We start from the raw sequence: 21,894 nt of genomic DNA on the forward strand, positions 1-21,894 counted from the left end.
AAAAGCTTAGGTTGATGTTGCACGTGGGGTTCAGTGGGTCTCATTATGTGAACCCATATTTCATGTAACTAACACATTCCCTCAAGATTGGCTGGTGGCGGCTTAACTGTTATTTACCGTTATAGTGTACGTACAAAACTGATTCACGTGTGGCCTTGCTGGATAGAATTGGCCCTATCATATGATATAACACATCATTGTACAGATGTTGAGGAGTTTGTATTCTTGTACATCAATTTTAATGCACTCTCTGTCTCACAACAAAGTGGTTTTCACCCAAAAAGTCTATGACTACCATAGATGTTGAGAGTGTTTTCAGTTTTGGATCTGGATCACAGTGTCTCATAAATTGCCAGTGCATAATTTTGGGCAAACTTGAAATTGTGTGAATGGTTTGACCCAAGTAAGGGGGGCAAATTATGACCCAATTATCAACCCTGTTGATTGTTGAACCAACCCAATGTGTAGGTTCAATTGTTTGTCAGCTTATAAAAAATTTCGTTGTTTCTAAAATTGCTTGCATTAAATTGGGCCATTTTTTTTTTTGATCAATAAATTGGGCCATTACCTGCAAAGAGTCACTTCAACAAATTGAATAAAGAATAAGTTCTAATTCATATATATTTAAAAACAACAATTTACAATGTCAAGTTCCCTATAATCCTGACAATGTATTAGGCTTCTCATTAAAACTTAGAAATGCCTGCATCATAAACAATAATTAAGTCTGATATTTTTTGTACTTTCGTGAATCAATAACAATTTTTCTGCACAATTTTTGGGCCATCATCATCATTCTGCATAAAATCATTAGATATATTTATATCCTCCTTTTCCATTATGAAAGGACTCCAGTGCAGTTTCTCAGCTCAATTTTGCAGTTATAAGTCCTTCAATTGAACCAATCAAGGAAAATAATGTCACAAGCAAGCAAAACATGCTGAAAGTTCGAAGCAGGATCCACTTAGTTGTCCAAGCTTCAATATTCATCTGCTTAAAGTACATCTCCACTGGAAAATATATCGATAAGGGCCAGAAGTTCAAGCCTCCTAGCACTCCCAAAACCTGGTTGAAGTAGGGAAACAACATTGCAATTGCAGTTGTCGACACAACATAAATGCTTCGGAAACACAACCTGAGAAGGTTTAATCTTATCTCTGGGAGCAATGGCAATTTTAAAGTGTAGTTATCATTTACAAATCCACTGCTTGGAAACTTGTCAGCAAACCATCTTTCAACATTTGCAAACAATGGCTGACTGTAAACCTGCCAACATAAACACATGTAAAAGCATAATAAATAGATATAGACTAGCATTCTAGTACTAAAACTATGTTATACCAAAGCAATATTCTGTGTTGGCTATTTTAGATATATAGTCCTGTGCTGCACTTTGCACTACTTCTAATGGTAAAGAAATAGCTACCATAATCTTGGCCACTGAGAGAAACATAACAAAGGTCTAGCAGAGATTTAAGATGCCAACAAGAACTGGAAGATTTAAGTATGATAAATTTAGCATATAATATGGTTACCTGATATCCTCCAAGTAGATGAAGCACGATGCAAGCATTAGCAAAATCAATGAGCCAGTATGGTTCATAGAATCCAAACCCTGTCAAGAGGTTCCCTGGTGTATCATCCCCGAAGGCTGCATATCCAAGGCCTCCACAGCTGAGGTAGAAGAGGGTTGTAACTACAATTGCTATTGTTGAGGCCTTCTTCATGGTCTGGTTTTCTGGTGGAGGTGACTTCAAAGTATCCTTCATGTTTTACAAAATGCATCATTTATATCAACCTCTATAACTCTTTTAAGTACCTGAATCGTTAAATATGTAGACCTAAAGGGTATCAAACCTGTATCTCAATCACAATGAGAGAATATGGATAGGCAAATGCAATGTCTCCAATAGCTTGAGCTACCAACCATATTTTATCTGCTGCACTAGAAGTTGAAATTCCTCCAATGCTGCCCTTAACATATCCATCTCCTGCAATATTTATGACAAGAAGATTATTAGCTTTTGGAAGAAAAGTTAAAATACAGAAAGAAGGAAAAAAAAAAAAAAAAAACACCACTAATGTAATAAGTTTATAATCTCTTGAAATTTTCTTTTTTCTTTGGGAAAAATACAGAAAACCCCTTTGTAGTTTGCTTGTAAAACATGGAACCCCCTTGAGGTTTGAGTGGTATTATTTTGTGTAAACCATTAATTGTATAACACTTCTAATTCCCTTGGGGTTTTTGATTTTAACACTAAACCCTCCTGTGATATTGTTTTATGTGAAAATGTAGTTCTAAAAATGGACACATATTATCACATGAGCAGTTCACCATTTATTTTTATGGATATTTAATGGTTCACACATGAAACAATACCATGGGGACTTGAGTGTCACACTCAAAACTTCGGGAGGGTTATGCGTTTTACAAAGAAACCACATGGGGTTTTGTGTACTTTTACCATTTTCTTTTTCAATGTATAAGCCTATGGCTTGAGCTAGCATACCTACAACTTTTGCGAAGCCAAGTCCCAATCCAATGAAGGAATAAGTGAAGGACATGATTGCAGCAAGAATAGATAGCCAGTCCATATTGTGAAAGTCTGGTGTCTGAGATAGTACAATTTGGACAACTCCAAAAAGTAACATATAAGAGGTATCTCCAAAACTACATGCGGCCTCGTGCCCTTCTTTGTGGTAACAGTTTGATTTCTGGATTGCTCTGCATCCATAGGGAGAAAAAATATTGCTGAATGGAAAATGTTTGACCATGTAAAATCATAGAAGTGCCAATTCTGTTATTTTTTTGGTGACACTAACAACAATACTAATACAAAACCAATATTTTTTGTTTTCCTTATATAGTCCCCTCTAGAATTTAATTGACCCAAATTACAAAATTTGTCAACAAAAACTCTTATAATGCATCTCTAAAATAGTAAATGGCAACAATTCTTGAAAAGCTGAAGTTGAAACCAAAATCACTCCACTCTAGAATCATGTTGGTGGTGAGAGGAGGAGCATATAACAAACCTCATGCTGATAGCAGATGTAATTGTATAGGCAATGCCTGTCCCAAATAAGCTTAAGTGCACAAAGAAGCCACACACCCATGCATTCCTTTTTCCTGCAATCCATTATAAGCATTAGCTATAATCCAGCTTAGTTATTTTACATCAAATGAAGAAAGAATACCTTTATTTTTTTTTCCTGAAAAAATGATTAGGCATTTTCTTCAAAACAAGCTGATGGTCTACCACGTAAATTTACTAAAGTTATAATAAATTGCTACTTAGCGTTTGGTTCTTTATTAAGACAGCCCTACTACCTTTACCATCTATGAAAAGGTCAATATTGCACTTACTAGTTATTAGGAAGTGACTTGCATGACACAATCAAACTAGTGACAGCCTGAATTAAACACACACACACCACACCATAGGACCCACTACATGAGACTTGAATATAATGATTTCACAAAGTTAATGGCTCCTAGATTTTTTCTTTGTTGAAGAGATCCACACGTTTTTGCATTATATTATAATCAAGCCCCTCTTTCTTTCTTCAACTTTTATATATATATATATATACACACACACACACACACACACGTTTTCTTTTTCATGCACAACTAACATTGAATTCGGTAGGTGAGGTATCTAAAAGGACATATATTTTGTACAATAGAATAGGCGGCGTAATTCAAATCCTCTTAGAAGGGTAGATGAACTCCCTCCTCTTAATGATCCAATGAATATCTTGTCATATAAAAAAATAAAAGTTGTGGCTTCCATATGAAAATTCTGACTCAAACTATCTTAAATGATGTTATTTACTTATATAAGATATTTGGTTAAAGCTAATTAACTAATGAATCTTTTACTTTATCAGAAAAAAAATGTCATTTGATGGGTATTACTATTATCAAATTCAATCATGGGAAATCAAAATAAAGTTGCTAGCTGCTTATGTTACCTAAATTCATGTCAACAGCTTCAAGATAGGACCGATTTCTACCGGGACCATATTCAGGATCAGGAGTTCGATAGCAGTTGCAGAGAAGGAATGTAGCAACAACAGTGACTGCAGCAAAGAATAACATGGCCAAAGGACCTGCAATCCACCCGAGCTGTGCCATACTCCATGCTAGTGATAGCACTCCTGATCCTATCACCCCAGTTATTATATGTGCCATTGCTGTCCATAGATTCCCTTCAAAATTCAAATATTCAATATTAAAAAAAAAAAAAAAAAATCACCCTTCAAGCAAAAAATGAACTTCAATATTGAAAAAAAAATATAATACTCCTAATAATCAAGAAAAATAACTCATTCTATTAGAATACTGGAAAATAATGCAACTATGCACCCATACTTTATTCTAATTGTATAGAGAATATGGCAAGTAAGATACAACAACATCGATGAAGCCTTACTTCCAAAATTTAGGGGTTGGGATTGGCTATAGATCCTCAATAGACTAGTCAGAGTCAGTCACATCTAGTTAAGATGCAACAGAGGTGCCTAGTTTTTGTGAAATTTGTGCCCATCTCATTCCTCAATTTCTCTTATTCCATGGAACATGAAAACTACGTTGGCACATAAGAAACTGTACAGGAAAAAAAAGAAAGAAAAAGAATTTGCAACTCCTGGGAATTCTGATAAATCCTAAAAAGCAGAAAACAGAGAAGTTAAGGCCCTTGAACCTTTATTCTTTCAAAACTATTTCTAATCACCACCATAGAAAATAAAACAAATCAAAGAAGGGTGAACTGAAAAGTGAAAGCAAACCAGTTCTCTTGAGAGGACGCTCAGCTGCGTTAGTTTGCAACAAAGGGGTCTGAATCTGATTATCTGTATCTTCTTCTCCCATGGCCTTTAAACAACAAATGCTCACTTTTGTGAGGAACCCACCAGAAAAGCAATTTCATTTATAGCTGAAATTTGGAAAGATGATAAAACTGCCAGAGTGATAGATTATGTGGGAAGCAAAGAAATAAAAAAAGAAAGAAAGTCAAATTACAGTTCCGTGTTCTAAAGAGTGTACAACTTTCTAATGTACTTTCTGGGAGATTATTCTAAGGTAGTGTCAAACGGTCAATAATTGTAATGTATAATGTTAACTTGGCTACCCGAAACCTGGCATTAACTGATTTCAATCAGAACAGACTGAACAGTTTTCTAAAAGACAAAAAAAAAGGTAAAAAACCAGACATGACTAAAGCCTAACTACCTTTCTTCCATGAACCCATATGGGTATGCATCTAAGTTTTATTATTATTTAATCCTTGCTCGTAACAGAAAAAAGATTAAAAAAAATTTAAAAAAATCAAAGTATATGATTTTTTTATTCTGTTAAATAGGAGAACAAATTTGAAATGACTAACTTAAAATGAAGAAACCATTTATGTAAGGAAAATTTAAACCAGACATGACTAAGCCTAACTACCTTTCTTCCATGAACCCATATAGGTATGCATCTAATTTTTATTATTATTTAATCCTTGCTCGTAACAGAAAAAAGATTAAAAAAAAAAAATCAAAGTATATGTTTTTTTATTCTGTTAAATAGGAGAACAAATTTGAAATGACTAACTTAAAATGAAGAAACCATTTATGTAAGGGAAATTTTTAGTTTACATTATATTAATAATGTAAGTTTTACACGTTATAAACTATATAAATGTGTATAATTTTGTACATATTTGTAAAAAGTATACATCATTGTACACATTTGTTTAATTTACAATGTAAGATTTACATTCCTAGTACAATATAAACCTATAATTGCCCTTCATATATTTTAATAAGGTAAATTTGATACTGTTTCTTTTAAGTGTTATATCTTAAGTTTTTCAAATAAATTTAACTATATGACTTTACTGCACACAAAAAAGTGCATTGGTGAACAAAAAAGTGCATTGGTGAACACCTAAGATAATGTAATTTTAAATTTTACCCTTCAAACAAAATGCCTAAATTATCGTGGGTTTTAAACAATTTGGATTTGCTCCTGATATTTCTTTCTTTTTTGCTTACTCTACAACGGCTCTTATTTTTCAAATCTGAAAACGAGGAGCTAATTACATAATAATAATCATATAATAAGAATGGTTTTGTTCTATTTTGGACTTTGTCTATAGATGAAAGATCTGGTTGTGGACAAGTGGATGGCAACTTGCGTAAGGACTTATGTTTGTTACTGGATGGTTACGCAGGTTTGTATACTACGTGCAAATACAAACAAGTACACGTCAATTTATTGTACAATAACAATTGACCATAAGGGAGAGCAGTATATGTCTTAATGCAGATTCAATAGAAAAAAGATAATTGCAACGGGACATGCCCAAATGCAAGAGTCAATTATTAATAATGTTCCCTATGTTTGTGGTTGTGAGGATAGAAGGAAAAGCAAATGGGTGGAAAGCAAATGATGTATTGTCCTTTGTTTTGGACCTTTTGGTAGAATGAAAGAGAAAAGGGAATGAAAAGATGGAGCAATAACACAATAAATTTTATATTTGTTGAGATGAAAAGTTGTGATGGTGTAAAATGAAATGTTAACTGTGGTCCATATGAATATAATACCGCAGTAATCATAGTTTTTCCCCATTAATGCAGTGTTATGAATTTTGTGTATGTAGCAAGGTGGCTAGTTTTAGTCCCATTAATTTTTTACCACTTGCTTTCAATAAGTCTAAAGTTTTCAAAAATAAAAAAAATAAAAAATTTCATAATTACTAATGTGACAAGTTGTTATTGGTAAGTAGAAAAAAATAATGTTAGTAGTGAGTTTAGATGAGAACTATTGAACTAGTAAAAACTTGACCATTCAATTATTGTGGGTTTCAGTTACCTTAACTGGTAAAGTTTCTGATAGTTGAATAAGAGATTTGAGGTTTAATCATTGCCTACACCAAAGAACTACTGAACTAGTAAAAACTTGACCACTCAATTATTGTGGGTTTCAGTTACCTTAACTGGTAAAGTTTCTGATAGTTGAATAAGATATTTGAAGTTCAATCATTGCCTACACCAAAGAGCTATTATCAAGAGTGAAAATTTGAGTAGGTTGAATTTTGTATAAAATTACTTTTATAACCTCTTAATCAATTGTTATTTTGTAATTCAAAAATATATAAAATGGTTTTTTTTTTTAACATTCACAATCAATTACTTTGATTTAATGATTGGCAACATATATAATTTCAAACTGTTGCGGCCAGGGATGCACTACTCCGGGTTCATCATAGGCATCAAGTGTTCTTATTTAGCCATTGTTAATGCAAAGAATTGTGTTTACTTACTAATTCACTATGCCTCATTTATTGTAGCTAACAGCTTTTGATAATGAGTAACTAATAGTAGTTGATTTATAACTTTTTCTTTTTTTAGAATGAGTTGATTTATTTAATGCAGCCTAAGAAGTCCCCTAAATACCAAAAGAGTTGCTGCTTTTGGAAGTGGGAGTGGAATCATGACGCAAGTTCCCATCATTATTATTATTTATTTATTTTTTTGGATGCAAATCTTTGAATCTATATTCAATCAAACAAAATGAAAGTAACTTACAACATAGAGAACATAAATACAAACAATAAACTACCCTGTACAGTCAGCCTGAATCAACTCTAACAGCGCAGGAGGAGGAACTCCCACCCACATGTGATTAGATTCACTATCTCTAGCTATATGGGCTAACTCATGGGCCACTCTGTTGTACTCCCCTTTCACATGTTTGATTCTCCAACTTGAGAAAGAACTCAACAAAGCAGAAATTCCTTGGAACAAATGGCCAAGATAACCATCCACAACCTTGTCATTAATATCACTAACAATGGATGCTGCATCAGATTCAATGATAACTTGAGGTATCTTCATATCACGGGCTAGTAAGATTCCACACTCCACAGCAAGAGCTTCTGCTTCAACAACTGAAAAATGGCCTTGGAAATACTTGCAGCAAGCAGCAATGACCGTACCACAAGAGTCCCAGATGACAGCCCCGACACTAGAGTTTCTCCCATCCACTGAAGTCGCCCCATCAACATTCACCTTGAACACTCCAGGCGGCGGAGGAGACCACCCACCATTTTCGGCACCCTGTCTTTTGTTCACTGCCATCCTTGCCGCCCTGTATTCATGAAGATAGTTACTAGCAAATCTCCAAATATGGCTTGGCAATCTACATGTTGACTCAAAAAAAACTAAGTTTCTATTAAACCAAATTGACCAAGCAACAGTAAAAACACTTCTAGATCACGGATTGATCTCTTATCAAGGATTTGTAAAGCAATATCCGGCACATCATATAACTCCTGTCCATCCTCAACTAAACAGACATCCCAACAGTCCCACACCCTCTTCGCCACTTCACAGCGGATAATAGAGTGAGAAATTGCTTCCAACTCACTTCCACAACAAGGGCAAAAACCATTCTCTCCAATACCTCTTTTCTTCAAATTCACCATAGTAGGAAGGGCGTCTAAACAAGCTCTCCATGCAAAATTTTTGATCTTTGATGGAATATTGAGATGCCAAATCTTCTTCCACAGCCGCTCCAAAGGATCCCCAAAGGAGCTTTCTCCCTCATTTGAACAATCCATCAAATTAAGAGCGACATAGTAGGCACTTTTGACTGAAAAAACACCCTTCCTATTTCCAACCCAAATGAGTTTGTCCTTCGGAAGATTGTAACTGATTGGGATATTGAGAATCGTATCAGCTTCAAAGGGCAGGAAAATGGACTTCACAATATCAGCCCTCCATCTTCTAAGGTCATGATCAATAAGAGCCAAGACCGTGGGGTAATCATCAAAACCACAGGGCGGAGAGACCACCTTGAATGTTGTGGGAGTAGGCAGCCATTTATCATTCCATATATGAATCAACCTCCCATTACCCACTCTCCATCGAGTACCTTTTCTAACAACCTCAAGACCTTGCATTATGCTCCTCCAAGCATAGGATGGTTTGCAACCCAGGCTAGCATTAAGAACATCTCCATGGGCATAGTATTTAGCTCTATAAACCCGTGCTACCAACGAGTCCGGATTCATAAGAAGCCTCCAACCTTGCTTTGCTAACATGGCAAGGTTGAAGGCCTGAAGGTTTCTAAAGCCTATCCCACCCTGAAGCTTCGATTTGCACAAGCGTTTCCAACTCACCCAAGCAATTCTTGACTCTTGACCACGTTGCCCCCACCAAAATCTCCTCATCATACCCTCTATATCATCACACAAACCTTTTGGTAATAGAAAACAACTCATAGCATACGTAGGGATAGCCTGGGCCACCGCCTTAATTAAGGTCTTTCTACCCCCTATAGACAAAAGATTCTCTTTCCACCCAGCTAACTTCCTTCCCACCCTTTCTTTAATTTCCGCAAAAACTTCATTCTTTGATTTACCAATAATAGATGGCAGGCCCAGATACTTCCCATGCCGAGAATCTTGCATAGGCCCAAGAATCACCAAAATTTCATTTCTCTTTTCCTCCACCGTGTTAGCGCTAAAGAAAACTGAGGACTTATCGGCATTAATTTTCTGGCCAGAGGTAGCCTCATACAAACAGAGAATTTCAGTTAACTATTGACATTCATGGCTATTAGCCTTACAAAAGAGTAAGCTGTCGTCCGCAAAAAAGAGATGTGTAATTTTAGGGCCGCCTCTACAAATGGACAAGCCACTCAACATCTGATTTCTAACAGCTTTGCTAATAAGGGAGGAAAAGCCATATGCACATAGTAAAATAAGTAAGGTGATAGGGGATCTCCTTGACGAAGACCCCTCGAGGGAATAATGTTGCCAAAAGCTACACCGTTAATAAGCACAGAATAGGACACAGAAGTTATACAACGCATAATTAGACAAATCCAGCTATCATGAAAGCCTAATTTTACCATAACCTGCTCAATGAAGCCCCATTCCACCCTATTATAAGCCTTGCTCATGTCCAATTTGATTGCCATGTAGCAATCCTTCCCATCTTTTTTGTGATCCAAATAATGCATGAGCTCAAAGGCTATAAGAACATTATCCGTTATAAGCCTTTCAAAAAGAAAGGCACTTTGATTTTCAGATATTATTTGAGGGAGGACTAATTTGAGACGGTTAGCTAGGACTTTCGAAATAAGTTTATAAATCACATTGCACAAACTAATCGGTCTAAAGTCTGTCATTTTAGCTGGATTGTTAATTTTTGGGATAAGAGTAATGAAAGTTTTATTTAAATCTGCCATAGACATATTGGAATTCAAAACATTTAAAACCATGCACACTACATCACTACCCACAATATCCCAATAATTTTGATAAAATAGAGCAGGCATACCATCTGGGCTAGGAGATTTAGACGGATGCATCTGCTTCAGGGCTGCCTCAACCTCCTCTCTTGTGAACTGCTTGATCAAACTTTGGTTCATTTCGGCTGAAACTTTAGGATCAATAGCTTCAACAACTTCCCCAATCTTATCGGGATTGGAAGTCCTATATAACTTCTCAAAATAAGACACAGCCACCTCCGCTATCTCCAAGGCAGACTCTCTCCACATCCCCCTTTCATCCAAAATCTTAGAGATGGTATTTTTCTTTTTCCTCTCAGAGGCCTTTGTGTGAAAATATCTAGTATTACGATCCCCCAGCCCCATCCATTGAACCTTAGACCTTTGTTGCCACATTATCTCCTCACATTCCAGCAAGTCATTAATCTCTTTTCTAATCTTATTAATTTCATAACCATTGCTGCCATCATGAACTCTCAACACTAATTCATTAAGGACTCTCCTCTTATTCTGAATCTGCCTAGGAACCCTGCCAAAGACCTCCCCGTTCCACCTTGATAAATCATCAGCACACTGCTTAAGCCCTGCCACCATGCCATTCGGACTATAAAGATTTACACTATCATTCCACACTGTCCTGATGATATCCCTGCACTCATCTCTTCTCGTCCACATTGCTTCAAACTGAAACCTTCTTTTCCAGGGACTTTGCAAAACAATGGAGTCGGTGATCAAAAGCGCACAATGGTCACTCATCGATTCCACAAGATGATGAACTCTCACATCCTTATAGTGGTCAGCCCAATCCTGCGTAACTAGAGCCCGATCCAGCCGAAGATACATCCTGTGCCGACCTTCTTGCATATTGTACCAAGTGAACTCCGGACCATAAAATCCAAGATCCATAAACCTACAGTAGTTAATAGCTTCCCTAAAATCATCCATCTGCCTCTGAGATCTTCGAGCTCCTCCCATTTTCTCCGAAGTCGACACAATTTCATTAAATTCCCCAAAACATAGCCAGGGGAGTTGAAACTTTCTGCTAAGAACTTTTAACAATTCCCAAGATTCCTTCCTTCTATGGACCTTAGGGTTTCCATAAAAACCAGTTATTCGCCATTTAAACCCCCTGTCTTCAGTAACTATGGCATCAATATGTCTATCTGAGAAGCTTTGAACATCAACGTTAATTTCCTTTCTCCACAGCAAAGCCAGACCTCCACTTCTTCCATGGCTTGGAATAACTAAACCATTAGTAAAACCAATACTCATTTTCTTCCTTTCCATACTCTGCATTCTCAGCTTTGTTTCTGAAAGAAACACAAAATCGGGATCCCATTGTTGCACAATATTACGCAACACACGAACTGACCGAGGGTTCCCAAGCCCTCGGTAGTTCCATCCTAAGGCCCTCATTTTTCTCGGCGGTGCTGCCTAGCAGTCACCGCCGTTTCATTCAGAGAGTTGGAGTCATTGTTGCTTCTTTCCCCTCCACGGGCCTTTTTCTGACTTCTACATTCAGCTATTAATAAATCCTCAATACATCCCACTCTTTTATTTCCTACTTCCGGACCATTAAGCTTCATATCTACTTCCTGGGCCTTACCCTTTTCTCTAGCAATTTTTTTCCACTTGCCTTTACTAATGGGTACTTTTTCAGCTTCTAAATTAGGGCCCAAACCGTTTAGACTAGGGTTTTTAGTGGCCTCCTTATTGACTTTTACTGGACTGGCCATTTCGGGTTCAATATTACAAGGCCCATCCTTTTTAAAAAAATCTGACCTGGCCTCATCACCCGGTTTAAGTTGCTCTCCAACTATACTCCAACGAGTTCCATTCTCTTCTAACTGAGTCTTCTGCCCAACTTGCAACCCACGTACTGCCCTATCACCCTTGTCCCATCCATTCAGACCATCACCCACACTCAAGATCGGATTCAAGTCTTTTGACAGGTTCTCGGAGTTCACAGCTTTCCTCTCCGTAAGCCCACTGTTACTATCCCGGCCACAAACCCCAAAATCCTTAGACAAAGCTGAAGGACCAGGATTTGCCACCGAACTTCCTGGGCGGAAGCAATTCCGATCAATCGCCACCCCTTCCGAGCTTCCTTCATTCACCCCTTTTCTTTTCTCATTACCGTTTCTAACCACTCCTCCAGCTCTTAACCAATCTCCATACTGCCTCTCTATCACTCCCTCAATGGAACTCACATGGCAATGTTTTTCATCATGCCCAAGAATACCACACATATAACAAAAGGTAGGGAGACGTTCATACTTGAAAATGATTGAGCATCTTTCTCCCTCCGTGTTGGTGATGTTGCCTCCTCTTCTAAGAGGCTTGTCAATGGGTATCTCCACTCGGATCCTCATAAACTTTGCTTGCTCTGCTTGTAATGACCTTTTATCCACTTCAAGGACCTTACCCAGTCTGCTTCCTATGTCTTTCCCAGCATCTTCAGACATGTACTCAAAGGGTAATCCCCAAACTTGAACCCAAAACGGAGCATGGGAAAACGAGATGTTTGATGCCGTTAAACCCTTCCTCCATCGACACAGAAGAAGAAGGTTATTATCAAAATTCCATGGGCCACTTCTCTCAACCCATTCCAACTGACACACTGAACCAAATTTAAACTGGAATACATTGTTCCCCACCTCTACAATCCTCAAATCCGAACCCATTTTCCATGCAGCCTTCAAAGTATTCTTGAAAGCTCTCTGGTTTTGTTGACGGTCAGTGAGGAGGCGCCCAAAGAGACTTAACGAACATTCTTCAAGAAGCTCTGCTCTAGTAACACTTGTTATGACTATATCATCTGCCTCCTCTTTTGTTAGCTGTAGCTTTTGAAAGTTATACAGAACCTCTTGCTCTATAAACTTGCAATACACAGGTCACAACCCAAACCGGTGTAGATGAGTGGGCCAAGAAAGACCCTTACGGAGAAACCAAGGGAGAAACTGACTCTATCTAGAGAGAGAAAACACTCCTACCAAGGGAGAGAGAATGTGACTTGTTAATCCTAGTTCCCATCATTATTGTTGCTTAATTATTCTAACAGGAGATTTAACAACGAGCCAATTAGGAGGAGACTTAGGAAAATGGGAAATTCTACCCAAAAAAAGGGTGGGAGGGTACGGTACCTATCAGTAGATAACTTGCTATATCAGGTTACTTTTTTTCTCACATTTGACGGTTCCATTCTCACATTATGCAGTTCCAACATCATATGTGACAGTTCTTTTCTCATATTTGGTAGTTCCCTTACTTTTTTCTCACATTTGACAGTTTCATTCTCACATTGTACAGTTCCAACATCACATGTGACAGTTCTTTTGTCACATTTGGTGGTTCTCTTATTTTTTTTCTCACATTTGATGGTTCCATTGTCACATTGTGCAGTTCCAACATCACATGTGACAGTTCTTTTGTCACATTTAGTGATTCTCTTACTTTTTTTTTCTTATATTTGATAGTTCCATCTTCACATTGTGTAGTTCTAACATCATATGTGACAGTTCTTTTCTCACATTTGACGATTCCATCTTTACATTGTACAGTTTTAACATCACATGTGACAGTTCTTTTGTCACATTCAGTGGTTTCCTTATTTTTTTTTTCTCACATTTGACGGTTCCATTGTTACATTATGTAGTTCCAACATCACATGTGACAGTTCTTTTGTCACATTTAGTGGTTCCCTTACTTTTTTCTCACATTTGACGGTTTCATCTTCATATTGTGCAGTTCCAACATCACATGTGACAGTTCTTTTCTCACATTTGATGGTTCCCTTATTTGTTTCTCACATTTGACAGTTTTATCGTCACATTGTGCAATTCTAACATCACATGTGACAGTTCTTTTGTCACATTTAGTGGTTTTCTTACTTTTTTCTCACATTTGACGGTTTCATCTTCATATTGTGCAGTTCCAACATCACATGTGACAGTTTTTTTTTCACATTTGGTGGTTACCTTACTTTTTTCTCACATTTACGGTTCCATCCTCACATTATGCAGTTCCAATATCACATGTGACAGTTCTTTTGTCACATTCGGTAGTTTCCTTATTTTTTTCTCACATTTGACGGTTCCATTGTCACATTGTACAATTCCAACATCACATGTAACATTTCTTTTGTCACATTTAATGGTTTCCTTACTTTTTTCTCACATTTGACGATTTCATCTTCACATTGTGCAGTTCCAACATCACATGTGACAGTTTTTTTCTCACATTTGGTGATTCCCTTACTTTTTTCTCACATTTGACAATTTCATCTTCACATTGTGCAGTTCCAATATCACATGTGACAGTTCTTTTCTCACATTTGGTGGTTCTCTTACTTTTTTTCTCACATTTGACGGTTCCATCGTCATATTGTGCAGTTCCAACATCACATGTGACAGTTCTTTTGTCACATTTAGTGGTTCCTTTACTTTTTTTCTCACATTTGACAGTTTCATCCTCACATTGTGCAGTTCTAACATCACATGTGATAGTTCTTTTGTCACATTTGGTTGTTCATTTACTTTTTTTCTCACATTTGATGTTTCCATCTTCACATTGTGCAGTTCCAACATCACATTTGACAGTTCTTTTGTCACATTCGGTGGTTCCCTTATTTTTTTCCTCACATTCGACGATTCCATTATCACATTGTGCAATTCTAATATCACATTTGATAGTTCTTTTATCACATGTAGTGGTTCCTTTATTTTTTTTTCTCAAATTTGATGATTCCATTGTCATATTAAGCAGTACCAACATCACATCTGCTCTATTTTTGTCACATATGGCAGTTCTTTTGTCACATTGGGTGGTTCCCTTACTTTTTTCTCACATTTGACCGTTTCATCCTCATATTGTGTAGTTCCAACATCAATTGTGACAATTCTTTTTTCACATTCGATGGTTCCTTTATTTTTTTCTTACATTTGACAGTTTCATCCTCATATTGTGCAGTTCTAATATCACATGTGACAGTTCTTTTCTCACATTTGGTGATTCCCTTACTTTTTTTCTCACATTTGATGCTTCCATCCTTACATTGTGCAGTTCCAACATCACATTTGACAGTTCTTTTTTCACATTTGGTGGTTCCCTTATTTTTTTTCTCACATTTGATGGTTTCATCCTCATATTGTGTAGTTCTAACATCACATTTGACAGTTCTTTTGTTATATTTAGTGGTTCCTTTATTTGTTTCTCAAATTTGATGGTTTCATTATCACATTGTACAGTTCCAATATCAAATTTGACAGTTCTTCTGTCACATATAATGGTTCCTTTATTTTTTTCTCAAATTTGATGGTTCCATTCTTAAATGTTTACAAAAAATGCTATAGATTTGACACAATTTTTTTGGAACTAATATACGAAACCAATACAATTTTCTATTGATAACCCTTGCATCATTACATAGTGTTGAGATTGACCATAACATTTAATCTGAAGCTCCATTAAGTGCATGAAAGCATGATTTGGCATCCTCTTTCACTATGAAGTTCTTGAATTTCCTTATCTTGGCTAACTATGCTGCCCATAAAATAAATTTTACTTCTATCATTAAAGGACCATTGGAATTAAACTTTTTTGTCCAAGCTTTAAGATAGACCACATTTCATCTCAAGCTACTTCTCTCTCTCTCTCTCTCTCTCTCTCTTTGTGAGTCTTAGAATCTCTCTCACCCTCTGCATTTGAGATATTTTAAAATATTTTGAAATTTTCAATTTCATATTTTAATAAAAAGATATTGGATTGTATAAAGAGTCTCAACCTCTCTCACTATCTTTACCTCTCCAAGTAACTCTTTCAAATGGATGGCTCAAATTGTCATTGTTCGTCAATTTTAGTGAAACACTTGATAATAATGTCCTATAAGTTCCAAAATATCATCATTGTTGTCTCAAAACTAGAGAAATGCTTTAGATTATTTTTTTATTTGATAATGAAATTAAAGGGCAAATGGGCCAGAGAATATTTTATCATTCTATTCCAAAAAAATATCCTTAAGCAAACGTGAGAAATCAAATCAAAAGAATATAGAAGATGATTCAATATGATTCATGAAGAAATAATAAACGAACAAAAATTCATTGTGGTTGATACCACAGACAAAGAAGGTTATCGCACCTACGCTTTTATCTTAGTACAAACTACAAATGTCAAAACTCAAAATTGAAGGTTGTGTATTATCTAGATGATGTATACAGTGCTCTTGTTTGCTAATAGATAAAGACTCACATTCACACTTATACAAAGCATTGTCATTTGAGAGGCTGAAAAAAAAAAAAAAAATCCAATAGCTCTATTTTTTAGTGCTTTAAATAATTTAAAACATTGTTGTTTATTATCCTTTGAAAGCACTAGCACTGCTGTCAACTTGTATCGAAAAAGTTCCAACTAGTCCTCCTACAAAATAATGAGACATGTTATTAAAAATTATTCCACAACAATGGAACCAAATCTTAATATAATTCTCTCTTCTAAAATAGAAAAAAGAAACAAACATAAATTTATTAGGCATACCTGTATAAGTGCACCAATATTAAAAAATGAATTCTGCAAGGAAGGAGCCACAAGAACCTGCTTCATAATGGATATGAAAAGTTGTCTTGCACAAATATTCCATTAAGATGGATATCAAAAGTTGAGACATTATAAGAGCTTTGTATAGAAAGTGGTTTTGCACTTACATAACATGAATTTCCTTTCATCTTTGATGTAGTCTTGAATTCATAGGGTTGCTTAACTTACCATAAAGGCATAAAGTTATAATCCAGACTTGTTTGACATCTATAAAAAAAAGCATATAAATTCATTAAATTGGAATTTTCTATGCGCTAAGCTGAATATGCATTATAGTTGATATAATACAATGAATAAGCACCACTCATGAATTCAGAGGTCATTGAGCCAATGACCCAAGGTAAGGACGTGTAAATGGTAATGCAAGCAGTAGTAACTAGCAATAACATCAACAACCATAAGCAGGTCAACAGTCTTTTTAAAACATCTTTGTTTAAAATTTCTTATTACTATAAACCATAGCATCTTTGTTTAGGGCAAAGAACACAATAGTACTCACAAAAACACATCATACAAGCACCTAAACATATTGATCCACATCCGCTGACAATAAACATATGATTGAACCCAGCTAAAAAGGAGATAATAGAATTCCTTATCTAGATACATCTTTTAGAGGCCAGAGACAGGATGATATGGCAAGATCACATACCTTGGAACCTACTCTTTGTCATATAAATTCGCTTATGGTAGTCAAAACTAAGGTTAAATGTATTATAGAAACCAAGAAATACCATGTAGCTTGAATCAAGGAAGTAAGAACATGAGCTTGGAATGGTAAAGTCTCACTAGACTAGCACTTGGCTACTCACCTACTCCTTTTTAACATTCAGTTTTAGAGCTTCTTTATTCTTTTCTGTTTTTCTAGTTATTTCTTCTTTTAAATTGAAGTTAGGAGAGCTCAAATCTAGCTCTTTGTAACACTACTAACCAGAGAGACACACAAACAGAGAAGTATTACGTTGGCTAAGTATTGTTTTTTGTTAACATTGACCAAATTCGGTATGAGCACAAAAGCCATCCACTAACAAAAATCAAATACTAATATATAACAAAAAGAAAAGGATGATGTAGATTTTTGCAAGACTATCGTGCCTACTACAAAAGGAAAGGGAATAACAAAGGTTTCAATTCATTCATACCACTAATGACTTCACTTCTGATATACCCTCTGCTATCTGCTTAGTAAGCTTCCGTGTTTGCTCCATCAAGTAAAACAAGACTCTCCATGAAAGTAGCTACATATGAATGTTGTTGGATATCAAGATCCTTCTTCTCATGTAGAGTTTCAGTGTCAACTAATACAAACTTAAAATCCGGCTCCTCTACTTGATCATTGATGTAGCAAACCAGAAGTGAACCATTCTCAATAAAGGCACTGCAATGAGATACTCTTTCAAATGGTACAACACGAAGTTTATTCCAAGACTCAACCACACCGTAGTCCTTCATAACCCATATGGAGTATTGGGTTCCGGGCTGTTCACTCTGCTCCCATGTAATGAAAGCTAGTTCATATAAAAATGATAGAAAGACAATTGTCTCATATCCTTCTACATTTTGTTTCTTGTGGATTTCAGGATTGAAAGACACAAGTTTTGGCATATTGACAATTAAAGAATTTTGGTCTCAAGTTGCAGTTTTTAAATTACTCCAAAATCTATAAGAGTAATAGAAAAAGATGCTACTAAATGGCAAGCTGCAACGGGCTAACAGAGATTAAGTTTTAATAGTTTTAGTTCTTTCCCTAGCAATGTGGCTTCTTCCGTTGGTGATTTAGATCCATGTGCATCAGCCTAAACCTTCTACATTGTGCCCCTTTGGAAGAAACTATACCACATCTTTATCTGTATTCTTCTTCTTTTTATATTCAATGGAAGAGGGAGGATGGTTCCACCATCCACCCCACCACCATTATTCAAGGATGGGAATTTGACATTGTTTTCCTGTCTTTTGAGTTATAATTTGTCCCCATTTTTGAACTTTGTATAGTTTCCACTTTCCACTGTGTTTTTCCCATTCTAAATCATTTATTTATGCCAATACTTGTATTATAAATCAACAAATTCTTAACAAAACTAAACCAGCGCAGTTCTGATCCTTACCAGTAGATACAAACCCACAAAAAATCAGAAACAAATCAAACAAAACTCACAGACAAATCAGAAAAAAATCAAACGAAACCCCAAAAAATCATAAACAAATCAAACAAAATCGATAGAAAAATCATAAACAAATCAAATGAAACCCACAGAGGCACAAATAAACCTAGACAATCCTATCAATATTTTGTGATTCAGATCTACAATTGATGGAAGAGATAGAATCCATGGCATGCAAACAGATCACTATGGTTTTTCCCTAACTTCAACAAATATAGAGGAAAAGGGTTAAGAATCAAAATCCCAAATGAATGCTATAAGAAATTTAGAGACTCTAGATTGTAAAGACACAGGATGCCAAAAAATAGATTCAGTGATTTACCTAAAAACATCAGCAATGAAAGTTGGAGAGAAGAACCTGCTTCAATCAAATCAGATGAGATGCGAGAGAAGAAGCAGCAGAACCAGAACCAAAATTTTTTTTTTTCGATTTTATATGTTAACCTGACTGGCCGGTAACTGATATCCTATTAAAATTACATAAACGTTTAAGATTAAACTAAGTAAATCTAATGGCTAAAACTTATGTGGGTATCGTACCCCCTAAAAAAAAGAGGGGGTACAGGAGAATGACCCTAGGAAAATGCATCATGACTTATTGTCTGTATATATATTAAGGGAGTCAATATCGTACCGGAGGCTGTATCGATTTGGTCAGCGGTACGATATATTTAGGATACCGGTCAATACTGATATACCATTTCGGATTTACCGTTATTTTTTATATTTATAAATATATATATATATATATATATATCTGTGTGTGTATATATATATATTATAATAAATATAAAAGTTTACCATAAAATATTTTCTTAATTCAGAACTAATTGGTTTTAGACTTTATTATCAATTAAAAGAAAAAGAAAAAAAAAACACAATATAAAAAATAGAAAGCTTAAAAGTTACCATTGCATACTAAGAAAACAAATAATACTAATAAGTTAATGCAAATAAGTTATCATTCTACCTTAACAAAAATTCAAAAATTACAAAACTTAAAAAAAAAAAAAAAAAACATTTTTCAGTACCGGTCGGTACGCCCGGTACTGGCCGGTATTGCCCGAAATTGGCCGGTATGGTCGGTACGGCAGGTATTTAAACCGGTACGAAACGTTGATGTTTCGATATCGGTATACATACCAGTACGGTACATACTGGCAGGTACGGTATTGACTTCCTTGATATATATGTAATTTGGACACATTTTTTGTGACCTGAAATTTGGAACTTGATGGACTTGGTCGGAGTACAGTTATTTTGATATTTTGATTTGAGGAATTTTTTTGATATTTTATGGAACTTGAGTTCTATTATTCCTTCACGTACACATATATCTAGCTCAACATTGTCGTCCCATCTTATTCTAACCAGGGGTGGCTTCACATTGGGTTCAAGGTGGTCACAGAATGACTGGAAAAAATTAATATTATTATATATAAATTTTAAAATTTTTATATTTTTTTATCCTTAAAAAAATTTGTGACCACCATAAATTTTTTTAGGCCCAACATAATTAAATTTTGGACAAAATTTGACAACAAACTTGGTTGTAGACTAAGGTTATAATTTCATTCAAACTAAATATTTTTTTATTAGACTGTGAATTTTGACAAATCCATATTTGGATTACATTTTCTTCTTATATTCTGCATACTTGCAAAATTCCAAGAAGATTAAAGATCAATAACTATGTCATCAATCAAATGTTTATATTTCAAGTTTTGTAGTCTAAAATTATACATAAAATTGATAAATAGTATCTGATTGACATGAAATTTGACATGTGTTTTAAGAACATAAAGAACATGCAATTTAACGGTTAGATTTTTAAAATAAGTAGCCATGTTAATTTTCTTTAGTGAGAATTGTAGCTACAACTAAGTTTGTAACCAAAATTTTTCCTTAAACTTTGGTCCTTTTAACAATATATTAGGTCCTTACGAATAAAAAAAAAATGGCCAAGAAAATTTTTATTTAACTAAAATTTTGAAAGAGATGTAGCTTGCAGTTTTGATAATGAGACTATCATGCAACGATTTTAAATTTATTTTATTTTCGAACCCTAAAAGGGAAGAGAAATATAAATACTACTTCTAGCTAATTGATATTATTGATGCGGTTAGCCACTCTTATTTTATTTTTATATTTTGTTTTAGACCATTAAATTTATTGGTTTCTTTGTATTATTTGACTGCTATTTAATATGGAATCAATATGAGCCACATCCATAAAAGTAAAATATTATGATAATTACAATTTTTTTTTTTGTGTGTGTTTTTTTAGGATATGGAGGCCTAGTTAGAGGCAATTAAATTTTAATAAATGAAAGTGTTTTTGGCCCTTTTTTTGTTGTTTGATCATGTTCTCTTTATGTTGGTACACAAATGATTTCATCTCATTTAGATAATGAAAACAATGTTTGCGATTGGGGTCTTGGGATCTGGTGGTGAGATTGGAGTGGTTGAGGAAGTGTTTAATAAGTGTTCAGTTATAAAAATTGATGATGCAAAGAAAATCAGTAAGTTGAATGCTCCGGGCTTCAATGGGCTAGTGGTTGCTTAAAAGGCTTGAAAAGAAAGAAACACAAGATCAAAGGTGACCGAGGTGAACCGGCCAAGAACCCTACGATGCTTAAGTTAGTTTTTCTCTCTAGAACTCAAGAATTCCAACTTTAGGAGTAGTGGAAACTTACCTTTATTTGATGTGGATGAGTCCTTATATAGTAAGTTTTGGAGTGGTTACTTGTTTAGTAACTTTCTCAATGTGTACGGAAGTTAGAAGATTCATACTTAACTCCTACAACTGCTATAGAAGTTAAAAGGTTCAATTTTATCTTCTACAACTGCC

General features: G+C 35.3%; 3 protein-coding genes and 1 long non-coding RNA gene across 7 annotated transcripts; all 4 read right to left on the reverse strand.

Moving 5' to 3' along the window:
- Window positions 1-605: 605 nt before the first annotated feature.
- Window positions 606-5,228, reverse strand: LOC115957367 (probable amino acid permease 7). The gene is made up of 7 exons (XM_031075596.1): window positions 4,795-5,228; window positions 3,979-4,215; window positions 3,037-3,130; window positions 2,511-2,725; window positions 1,858-1,991; window positions 1,536-1,763; window positions 606-1,266 (listed from the first exon to the last, which is right to left on the reverse strand). Exons 1-7 carry the CDS (start codon window positions 4,874-4,876, stop codon window positions 865-867), a joined length of 1,392 nt encoding a protein of 463 aa, XP_030931456.1. The 5' UTR covers window positions 4,877-5,228; the 3' UTR covers window positions 606-864.
- Window positions 5,229-7,608: 2,380 nt separating this feature from the next.
- LOC115955406 lies at window positions 7,609-8,130 on the reverse strand. Its single transcript, XM_031073524.1, has one exon. It carries the CDS (start codon window positions 8,128-8,130, stop codon window positions 7,609-7,611), a length of 522 nt encoding a protein of 173 aa, XP_030929384.1.
- An 83-nt stretch (window positions 8,131-8,213) lies between these two features.
- On the reverse strand, window positions 8,214-11,704 carry LOC115955407. Its single transcript, XM_031073525.1, has 3 exons — window positions 10,339-11,704; window positions 9,908-10,029; window positions 8,214-9,566 (listed from the first exon to the last, which is right to left on the reverse strand). The coding sequence occupies exons 1-3, from the start codon at window positions 11,702-11,704 to the stop codon at window positions 8,214-8,216; spliced, it is 2,841 nt and encodes a 946-aa protein (XP_030929385.1).
- A 4,752-nt stretch (window positions 11,705-16,456) lies between these two features.
- On the reverse strand, window positions 16,457-19,579 carry LOC115957368. 4 transcript variants are annotated; one of them, XR_004084349.1, is made up of 4 exons: window positions 19,367-19,579; window positions 18,025-18,120; window positions 16,823-17,089; window positions 16,457-16,705 (listed from the first exon to the last, which is right to left on the reverse strand). It is a non-coding gene; the product is annotated as an uncharacterized LOC115957368 (long non-coding RNA). The 4 variants fall into 4 exon arrangements; XR_004084347.1 differs by having other exon boundaries at window positions 18,025-18,260; XR_004084348.1 differs by lacking the exon at window positions 18,025-18,120 and having other exon boundaries at window positions 19,367-19,572.
- Between the last annotated feature and the right edge of the window lie 2,315 nt (window positions 19,580-21,894).

The sequence above is a fragment of the Quercus lobata genome, chromosome 8, assembly GCF_001633185.2.
Source record: "Quercus lobata isolate SW786 chromosome 8, ValleyOak3.0 Primary Assembly, whole genome shotgun sequence".
NCBI classification, from domain to species: Eukaryota; Viridiplantae; Streptophyta; class Magnoliopsida; order Fagales; family Fagaceae; genus Quercus; species Quercus lobata.